General features: G+C 50.9%; 1 protein-coding gene across 1 annotated transcript; it reads left to right on the forward strand.

Moving 5' to 3' along the window:
* The first annotated feature begins 263 nt into the window (after positions 1–263).
* Positions 264–3,043, forward strand: Syndig1l (synapse differentiation inducing 1-like). The gene is made up of 3 exons (XM_013015026.1): positions 264–680; positions 2,605–2,745; positions 2,885–3,043. The coding sequence occupies exons 1-3, from the start codon at positions 264–266 to the stop codon at positions 3,041–3,043; spliced, it is 717 nt and encodes a 238-aa protein (XP_012870480.1).
* Positions 3,044–10,425: the final 7,382 nt, after the last annotated feature.

A 10,425-nucleotide genomic window follows, 5' to 3' on the forward strand; every position in this document is an offset into this window, starting at 1 on the left:
ACCACTTTGAGCTACAGCTCCACTTCCAGCTTTTTGGTGATTAATTAGAGATAGGAGTTTCATGGATCTTACTACTTGGGCTAGTTTTGGATCATGATCCTCAGGTCTCAGCCACCTGGTGACAGGCATGGACCACCAGCACCTAGCTGGAACTTGCTTTCTTGTAGCACTTCCTGTCATATGCTCCGTGTCCTGGTGTCAGTATCTGTCTTGCTCTCTCATAGGCTCTGTGAGGATTCCCTTCCCCAGTGGCAGCCTGAACCATGGAGAGCCTGAGTGAATTGCAAAACCCACTGCTATCCAGGAGCCCCGCCCATCTCCACAGCCCCTATCGCTACCCAGAGGCTCCGACCAGCTGGTCCTGCCAGGAGAAGCTCTACTCCTACCTCCTTGGCCGTGCTGGCCCCACTCGTCCCCACCAGCTCCTGGACCCAGGATCCCTGCAGCTGGCAGTGGCGGCCTGGTACAGGCCCAGCTGCCTCCTAGGGAGGGACAAGGTCAAGGAGCCCAGGGCAGGCAGCTGTGAGACCAGCTTCACAGAGGCCAGCGAACCCCAGGTGGGACCCCCAAACCAGAGCACAGAACTCGGCCAAGCTGAAGAGGATGTCACCATCCAGACTGTATCCTACGGAGTTCAAGAAGAGCTGCAGGCCCAGGAGGACACCCAGGAAGAGGAGGAGGTGAGCATGTGTAATAAATGCAAAACCCCAGCCCCCCCCCCCGCCAACCCCCACACATACACCAGGTAGTGAGATTTAAGAAAGATTGATTGGGGGCTGGAAATGTGGCTCAGTGGTCGTGCTTGCTTAGCAGGCATGAGGCCCTGGGTTCAATTCCTCAGTACCACACAGAAAAAGCCAGACGTGGCACTGTGGCTCAAGTGGTAGAGTGCTAGCTTTGAGCAAAAAGAAGCTCAGAGACAGTGCTCAGGCCCTGAGTTCAAGCCCCAGGACTGAGAGGGAAAAACAAAACAAAACAAAAAATACTTGACTGGAACCACCAAAGGAAAAGTTCTGATATACATACAGCCCACACATTGAGAAACTTAAGCTTGGAGCCCAGTGTGATAGTGCATGGTTGTGATCTCAACACTGAGGAGGCTGAGGCAGGAGAATAAAGAGTTTGAGGCCAGCTTGGGCTACACAGCAAATTCAAGGCAGGGAGACCCTGTCTTGAAAAAGGCCAAGGGAGAAAGGAAGGGAGGAGGGAGGAGGGAGAAGGAAGGGAAGAGGAAGAGGAGGAAGAGAACACTAGTTTTGATTAACCATTTATCAATCCAAATGATAAACAGCAATTATTTACTACTCAAAGATAATGTTATTGCTTTGGTAAATGATCATCTAAGTCTCTTTGACCCCCCAAAGAAGTCTTGGGGTACATAGTTATATCATCGAATTTCAATATTACTTCATGTAATTTAATATATTCTACATGGGGATTTATAAAGTTACATGGTCTTCCATTGTGAATTCTTTTCCTTTATTACACAAGCTCCTAGCTATTGAGCACTGGAAGTATTGCTTTTTTTTTTTTTAAGTCATGGGGCTTGAACTCAGGGCCTGGGCTCTTTTGCTCAAGGCTAGCACTGTACCCCTTTGAGACACAGCTCCACTTCCAGTTTTTTGAGTGATTAATTAGAGATAAAAATTTCATGGGGACTTTCCTGCCTGGGCTGGCTTTAAACTGTGATCCTCAGATCTCAGCCTCTTGAATAGCTAGGATTACAGGTGTGAGCCACTGGTGCCCATCTTTTTAGTTTTTTTTTTTTTTTTTTTTTTTTGGCACAGCTGAGGAACAAACTCAGGGCCTTGCACTTACCAGGCAAGTGCTCTTCCACTGAGCTAAATCCCTAACCCCAAATGTTGCGCTCTCTCTCTCTCCCTCTCTCTCTCTTTCATATATATATATGACACTAGGGTTTGAACTTGCTAGGTAAGTGTTCTGCCACTTGAGCCATCTCCAGAGCCCACTAAGACTGTTTCTAATCTGCCACAATTACTTCCTAGAATGAACAGCCCTGCATATAGAGACTTGCATTCTTTCCTGATGATAATTTCTTAAAAGTAGACATCAGGGGGCTGGGAAGGTGGCTCAGTGGTAGAGTGCTTGCCTTGCATGCATGAGGCCCTGGGTTTGATTCCTCAGCACCACATAAGCAGAAAAAGCCAGGAGTGGCGCTGTGGCTCAAGTGGTAGAACACTAGCCTTGAGCTGAAGGGCTGAGGGATAGCGCCCAGGCCCAGAGTTCAGGCCCCACAACTGGCAAAATAAATAAATAAAAAAGTAGACTCATCAGGTCATTGTTCTAAAGGCTTTAGGTAGAAGGACAACTAACCTACCATTCTCACCACCAGCAGAGCAGGCACTCTAGACCAGTTCGTATTACTTTTGTTTGCTTTGTTTTATGAGACAAAATAAAGTCTCACTAGCTCAAGCTGGCCTTGAACTCAGAATCCTCTTGCCCCCGCCCCTCCCCAAGTGTTGAGATTACAAGTATGCACCATCACTCCTGGTTATCTTTTATTGTTGTTGTTTCTTAACTCTTGCCAGTCTGACAGGGCTGGGGTAACCCTGGACGTGGGCACTAAACTCCCCTGGTTTGCAGAGTGATGCAATCTCGACGGAGAGCGAAAGTGAAGACAACTTCCTCACGCTGCCTCCCAGGGACCACCTTGGGCTCACCCTCTTCTCCATGCTCTGCTGCTTCTGGCCACTGGGCATTGCTGCCTTCTACTTCTCCCAGGGGGTAAGTGCACCCGGGCTGTTTCTCCAGCTATGATCCCTCTGCTTTAGGGTTTGGCACCCATCTGCAAGATGGGCTCAGGGACATGGTGGGCTGGGCTGTTTTCCTGGGGTGGGACTTTATCCATCCTCTCTCTCCTTAGACCAGCAAGGCCATCTCCAAAGGGGACTTCCGCCTGGCCAGCACCACCTCCCGCCGGGCCCTCTTCTTGGCCACTCTGTCCATCGCTGTGGGGGCTGGTCTCTATGTAGCCGTGGTGGTGGCTCTGGCAGCTTACATGTCCCAGAATGGCCACGGCTAGTGGCCAGTAGGACCCACCTCCTGACTCCTCGACCTACCTGGGCACAGAAGAGGGGCTTGGGGCTGTGGACTCTGAGAGCCCTGGCCCAGGAGAGAACCTGCAGGAGTAGCTTGTTGAGGGAGTGTGACCTCCACTTCTCACCCACTGCTTCCAGTCCCAGAGCAGGCTGGGACAGCACTCTAAACCCAGGTGCAGATGGCAAACAGTAGAGCTAGGGCTGCCCAGCAGGCAGGGCCTAGCCTGGCCTACTCTGCCCATTCCCTAGAGGTTCTCTTACCCTGCTGGCAGCCCATCCTCTACATGCCAACCTCCCTACAGAGAAAGAGCAGGAGGTTTGAGGAAGGAAAAGGATTACTTGGGGCACAGAGGACCAGATCTAGTTCTTCCAGCCTGCCAGGGTCTTCACCTGGGGACAGTCTGAGCAATATCCACTCCCAACCTCAACTCTCCTCTCTGGATCCATGATGCTCAGATCCACCAATCAGGAAGGAAGTATGTGGGAACCCAGTTTCTTCCTCAGTCTGAGCACTGCATACCATGGCCCTGTTGGTCCTGAGAGAGAAGGAGTCTCTGGTGTAAACTCTGCACAGAGGGTAGGTGCCTAGAGCTCCCTGTGTGAGGTAAAGGGCAGATTGGATGACAGAAAGGCTGGAGGGCACTGAAACACAATCCTACTGGACTGCAGGGCCTCCTCACTCTACCCCCTTTAATCACTCCCTTTCTGGGCTCTGCTGAGGGAGAATCCTGAGTGGAAAGAAATCGAGAAAGAACACTGTCACCCCAGCCACTAAGTCCCAGACTGTAGCTTCGGCCCTTTAGGAAAAGCAGCCAGGAGAGAGCCTGGGAAGTCCAGGATAGAGATGAAAGAGAGGTTAGAGCAGATGTGGGCTACTGAGCAGCCAGCAGAGCTCAGAAGGGCTTCCTAGAGGAGGTGTCCCCTGCGCAAGGTTTAGAAAAATGAGTGGAATCCAATTAAGTTTGTTCCTATATAAGTCCTGCCACTGGTGGACAGGGATGTGTCTCGGGCCTCCCATGGGGATTTCTAAGCTGGTTGGATTCTTCTAGAACATCTAAGCTGCCAAACGGCAGCCATTTCTGAGCACTCTGTAAGGAAGATTGAGCCTGTCTCTCACAGAGAGACCAGCAATGTTTTCCCATCTCTGAGGAGGGGTTGATGCTGGATCCCTGGCCAGCTTTGGGCCTTCGCTGATAGCTCCACTCATGGCCGCTCTCGACTCCCCCAGCCACTAAGGAGTACCAGGCAAGTAGAGTGGCAGTATGTTGGGAATGAGGGGAGGTTCAAGCAATTGGACCCCACTGTGCACGATTTGGGGACCCTAGCCATTTCTGTGCCCCACCTTGAGCTCACATGGGATGATGGTTCCCCTACTGACCTTCCCTGTCCACACCCTCCCCCCCCCATACCTCAGGCATCGCCCAGCTCCCCACTCCCTGCATCCTTGGCAGTTTTAATGTCCTCCTTATGTATTTATTTATCCTGGTAATAAACTTTTCTGTACTGGTGCCTTCTGGGCCTCTTGCTGTCCTTACCTGTCCTCAACATTGCCTGTGTTCTGTTATTTTCCAGTGCTGGCCTCCATTTCTCAATCTGCACCTGCAGATCAGACCTGCTGTGGACAAGCTGACATATGGGCTTAAAAGGGAGGGAAACCAGAAGCCAGCACTGCCACAGGACTCCCCTACATGGAGTAGCCTGGATATAGGCTGATGGCTTGCATTTGACTTTACACAAAGCAAGGCAGGATTGAGCCTGGAAGAAAATCCCTGCTAGATGCCATCAGGGAGGAAGGGATGGGGGCCAGGGTGACTGAAGCTCCACAGAGCTGCCTGAAGCTACCAAAGATAGACACAGGATATAGCAGGCCAATGAGCCTTACTCCCCTTTCGTCCATTCTTGGCCCCTTGTATCTACCATCCCAGCAGATGCTTGTAGGTAGTGTAAAGACGGAGCCATCTCTACCTGCCTCAGGCTCTAGCTTCAATTCAAAATCCCTCATTTCCGGTTCTCATCTCCTCTCATTCTGGGGCCTCTGGGAGCCTACCAGGATCAACAAAGGGGCTGTGTGTGGAGAGTTCTGAGGAAGTGGATTATGTACACTTACATCCTATATGCATCTACTTGTAAGACATAACACTGCACATCTGCCCACACATGATGCGTGGCAAGGAAGCTCATGGGACAGAGGTGAACTCACAAGATCTGTTGGTGGAGGAGGCAAGAGGAGGGAGGAAAAGGGAGATCTGAGCAGAGGGAGAGATCAGGCTGTGCTCTAGTCTAGAATGACAATCTGGTCCAACCTGTGGTAGTGCTAGATGCCCTTCAGTATTGATCCAAGAATGGGTGAAGGCCCAACTTTTCTACCCTCTCCTTGATCAGTCATTGGATGTGGGCTAAGGGAACATATGGAGGCAGGCACTGGTAGCTCATGCCTATAATCCTAGCTACTCAGGAAGTTGAGATCTGAGGATCATGGTTCAAAAGCAGCCCAAACAGGAAAAGTCCATGAGATTCTTATCTCTAATTAACTATTCAAAAACCAAGAAGTAGAGCCTTGACTCAAGTGGTAGGATACCAGCTTTGAACGGAAAAGCTAGGCCATGAGTTCAAGCCCTAGTATTGGCACTGAAAGAGAGAGAGAAACAGAGAGAGAGGAGAGGAGAGAAGCGACTTTGGGTGAAGTGGCCAGCTCATAGTGCTAACCTGCTGGCTGCGTGCTGCAAGCACCTGCATGCCCATACTCACCTTGAACACTTGAGTGTTAGGGGTAGAGAAGGACTCCTACTCAGCTTTGCCCACTCTGAAGCCTCACCCACTGCCCTTACCTGGGAATGGGATCTGGGCGGCATGTCCTCCCGGCCAGCCCCTGCTTGGACTAGACACTGACACTTCCCACCTCCCTTTCAGTCCTTGGGAAGAAGGAAGAGAAGCCCCATGATTTTCTTTATTTTGTCATTTTTTTTGTTTTTTGCTTCTGTCTCTCTAAGTATCCAAGGCAGGTCCAGAACTTACAATCCTCCTGCCTTCTTTCAAGTGCTGGAATTATAAGCATGAGCCACCATACTTGGCAAAGAAGTAAGGGTTTGGTGAGTGTGATGCTGTGAGTAAATCCCAGGCCTCAAACATTCTAGGAAAACCCTCTACCACTGAACTACATCCCTAGCCTTCACTTCCTTTTTTGATGTTTCTTTTGAGATGGGATCTTGTTGTATCAGCCAAGATGGCCTATGATATGTGGACTTAAATGATCCTCCTGCTTCAGCCTCCCGAGGAGCTTGGACTACAGGCTCATACCACCTCCCTTAACTTGGTTTACTACTGTTAACCTCTCCCCACGCTTTTACCTCAGTCACTAACTTCAGCTACAAACTCAGGTTCTACATGAGAAAACAGAGGCTGAAACAGGACCCTAAAGGCTTTCTGACCCCGCTGCTACCCACTAGAAAGGGCCCATCCTATGGAGCCTGAGCTTGTCCTAGCCGCCCTTAAGAGCACAGGCTCTCCCTTTCTGGATGAGGCCTGCCTCTGGCATGCCTGGGGCACTGGAGGCAGCCTGCTTGCCAGCTCTGCCTGCACTTCCCTGCCTCAGGCTGCTGGGAGGCCTGTGGGATGGGGGGGGCTTCAGTTCCTCCCCTCTTCAAGCTGGCGGAGAGGTTGGGGGCAGGGAGGGCCCCCTGAGTAAAGGTGCCCGTGATGAGCTGCAGAGCCAGCACATCTGTGCAAATATTACCAATTATTTTCCTCACTATAAACACCCAGCAGGAAAGCAGGGAAGCAACCAACCTAAACTGTTTAAAATAGAAACCGAAATTGCTGCATAGGGAAGCAGGGGCCCTAAACCAAGAATTAAGAGCACTGCCCCCCCCCCATCAGCTGTCCAGAAACGGCACCTGCTCCTGCAGCCACACCTTCAACCCTCCACAGAGTTGTCCTCCATGGGGCTGGGCAGGAACAGGATGGAAAAACCTCTCCTCTAGGGCTCAGGTAGACCAGGACTAAGCCAGCTGACCATGAGGAACCAGGAGCTGAGGCCACCTGGCCTGTGGTTGGCAGATGCTAGGCAAGATCCCACCCTAAGCAGACCACAGGGCCAATGGTGCGGCTTGGAAAAGAGAGGGGAGAGGAAGCCGCCCTTTCCTTTTACTCTATTCCTAGTCAGGAGGGTCCCTATGAGTGACAGGCCAGGCCTGAGGGCAAGGTTGCCTGGGCCAGCCCCACTCCAAGGAAAGGAATGTTTCCAATGGTAGAAATTACTAGACACAGACTCACAGGGCCTCACAGCCTTCTTTGACCTTCCTTCCCCCTAAGCAGGTTGACTGACAGCAGGTTGCCTGACAGTCACACAGGTTGTCAAAACAGTGACATATTTCCACCCCAGTTAATAAAAACACCCTGCCCAGCCCCACACCCGGTAAACATTTCCCTGTCTGTTTCCCCAGCACCAATTCTAGGATCTCAGAACGAAGGGGTCCGCTGCGGGCACACCAGCTCCTTCTAGTCCATGCCTGGTCTCTCCTGACAATCAATTTCTTGAATGCCTCCCTGCCTGTTCTGGTCCCAGACATCTTCTGTCTGTCCCTGTGCTCTAGGGCGTGGAGGCTGGTTGGTGGGTTAAGGGATGGCACTGTCAAATCTTTCGAGTCCTGAATCCAATAATGTTGTGGAGGAAGGAAACTTGGTGAGGATCAAATCAGAGTCCCTCAAGCTATGGGAGAAGCAAGTGAGGCACAGAGAAGGAGGGTTCGATAGTGGGTTATGAACCAAGCATAACTCTTGCACCAAGGCTCTGGAGTAGCCAAGCTAGGCTGAAGATGTCTGTCCACTGTGTCTGTGGAGACACAGAAAATCCAAGGACAATTGCTGCTGCTGCTGCTGCTGCACCGTGCATACTAACAGACATGCCTCCCTCTGCCTTCCTCCCTTCCCTCCCAGCCCCGGTCCTGTTTCAAAGGCCTTCCTGGGCTGCCCCTCCCTGGGGCTGACACTCTAGCCCTCCTTCTATTTTGGGGGCAATCACCAGGGTGGGTGAGAGGGTGGCGGTCTTGCTTCAGCCTGCCTCGGGCTCCCCTCGGGGGGCTATCACATCCTCTCTGCCACAGGGGGAGGCGCTGCTCTGAGTGGAGGAGTCCCCACAGGGAGACTCAGATGTTCTGGACAAAAAGAAAAGATGCTCATGGGGCTTGTTGGCATTTCCAGCACTTTCAACCTACATCCCTGAGCTGCCTTTACCTGGCTCCCTCTGAAGGGCCAGGCAGGCTTCAAAGCCTATTCCAGCCCTGGGAGGAAATGACAGAAACTCCCAGAGGGAAGGGTCCCCCAAAGACAGACAGGAAGGGGACAGAGGAGACAGTGGGCATCTGTCTTTGCACCAGTGGGTAAGGCTAGAGTGAGACAGGAATAAATACTGTTTTGTGTATATGCCAATACTAGGACTCGAACTTAGGGCCTGGTTATTGTCCCTTAGCTTTTTCATTCATGATATGCTCTAACACTTGAGCCATAGTTCCACATCTAGTGTTGTAGTTTTTTTTTTTTTTTTCTGATCAATTGGGAATAAAAGTTTCATACATTTGCCAGGCCCCAGTGGCTCACGCCTGTAATCCTAGCTACTCAGGAGGCTGAGATCTGAGGATCGCAGTTCAAAGCCAACCCCAGGCAGGAAAGCCTGTGAGACTCTTATCTCCAAGTAACTACCAGAAAACCGGAAGTGGCTCTGTGGCTCAAGTAGCAGAGTGCTTCCTTTGAGCTGAAGAGCTGAGGGACAGCACCCAGGCCCAAAGTTCAAGCCCCACAACCAACCAAAAAAAAAAAGGTTTCACAGACTTTCCTGCCGGGGTTGGCTTTGAACCATCATCCTCAGATCTTAGCCTCCTGAGTAGTTGGATTACAGGCGTGAGCCACTAGTGCCCAGTAGGAACAAGTACAGTGATGGTATTTTAAGTATCTAAAGAACCTTCCCACAGGCTCTCTACCTGCCCCCACTTGACAGACAGAGAGACTGAGGCCAGCAAGGGTCCACAGCTCAGTGAATGGTAGCTGGCTTTGAACCTCAATCCTCAGATTGAGGCCAGATTTTCTGACTTGGACTGATGAATGCCACCTGGGCCAGCATTAGGTTCATTCTCTATTGCACTAACTCACAGTTTGTAGACTGAAACTGAGGCTCAGAGAGATGAGCTAAATTTTCCAACTAGCTGAGAAGTGAGGGAGACTTAAAATTCATTGTCAGTCTTCTATCTCCATTAATCCTCTGTACCTTTGACCCTATCTGCCAACAAACAAGAGTTGGATAGAAAAATAAAAACTCAAGAGCAGCAACCAGCTTCCACTTTTGCCTGAAATGATTCACCATGTCCTTCTCTACCTAAATCTGGGCAAAGATGCATCTGAGTGTTTGAGCAAGGAAACATCTTAGACCTTGCCGTCCCTCTGCCCAGCACAGCTCTTCCCATCCTCCATTTCCCCCAGCCCCATGCCAGCTCCAGATGCCCTCCTAGAGACATGAAGCACAGCTTTCTCCAGGTGCACCCTCACCCTGGGGAAGATTCCAAAATCTGAAAGCCAGTGAAGGATTATTATCCTGCTTTAGGGCCTTGACCATCCCCACTCTTGCCTCTGAGTCCCTCCAGATGCCTCAGAGAAACACCTGCTAATCATCGCACCCAGAGGCCAGGCAAGTAGGGTGAGCAGGGTGCTCCAGGAAGCAGACTTGTGTGGCACCAAACTGCATCCAGGTTCACCCAGGCTCCCAATATGCCTCCAACCCAGAGCATCAATTGACCATTCTTGTTCTGCAAGGCACAAAGAGCCTCTTCCCTTCACAGTGAGACACGTGGAAACCTTGTGCTCCTGCCTTGGCCTTTGCACATGCGGATCCTGATCCTACCCCAGGAACATCTCCCCATATCAGCAGTACTGCTCAAGCCTCACCTGAGAGAGCCTCCCCCAAGTAGGTCTGCATGCATACCCCCCACACACACCTCCCCACATACACACACTGGCCCTGGCACTTCAACTCAGAGTCTGGACACTGTCCCTGAACTTAAAAAACAAATTATTGGGCTGGGAATGTGGCTTAGTGGTAAAGTGCTTGTCTAGCATGCATGAAGCCCTGGGTTTGATTCCTCAGTACCACATAAACAGAAAAAGCTGAAGCAACTCTGTGACTCAAGTGGTAGCGTGCTAGCCTTGAGCAAAAGAAGCCCAGGGACAGTGGCCAGGCCCTGAGTTCAACCCCCAGGACTAGAAGAAAAAGAATACACACACACACACACACACACACACACACACACACAGTTATAAAGGTGATGAACAGAGGGGTTACGTAAGTTAGGTAATGAGTATATTTCTTTTTTTTTTTTTT

The sequence above is a fragment of the Dipodomys ordii genome, unplaced genomic scaffold (assembly GCF_000151885.1).
Source record: "Dipodomys ordii isolate 6190 unplaced genomic scaffold, Dord_2.0 Scaffold2, whole genome shotgun sequence".
Classification (NCBI taxonomy): Eukaryota; Metazoa; Chordata; class Mammalia; order Rodentia; family Heteromyidae; genus Dipodomys; species Dipodomys ordii.

Coding starts and splice junctions, on each gene's coding strand:
- Syndig1l (XM_013015026.1), top strand. CDS start 264: ATGGAGAGCCTGAGTGAATTGCAAAACCCACTGCTATCCAGGAGCCCC. Junction 681..2,604: donor ACACCCAGGAAGAGGAGGAG/GTGAGCATGTGT, acceptor CCTGGTTTGCAG/AGTGATGCAATCTCGACGGA. Junction 2,746..2,884: donor CCTTCTACTTCTCCCAGGGG/GTAAGTGCACCC, acceptor CTCTCTCCTTAG/ACCAGCAAGGCCATCTCCAA.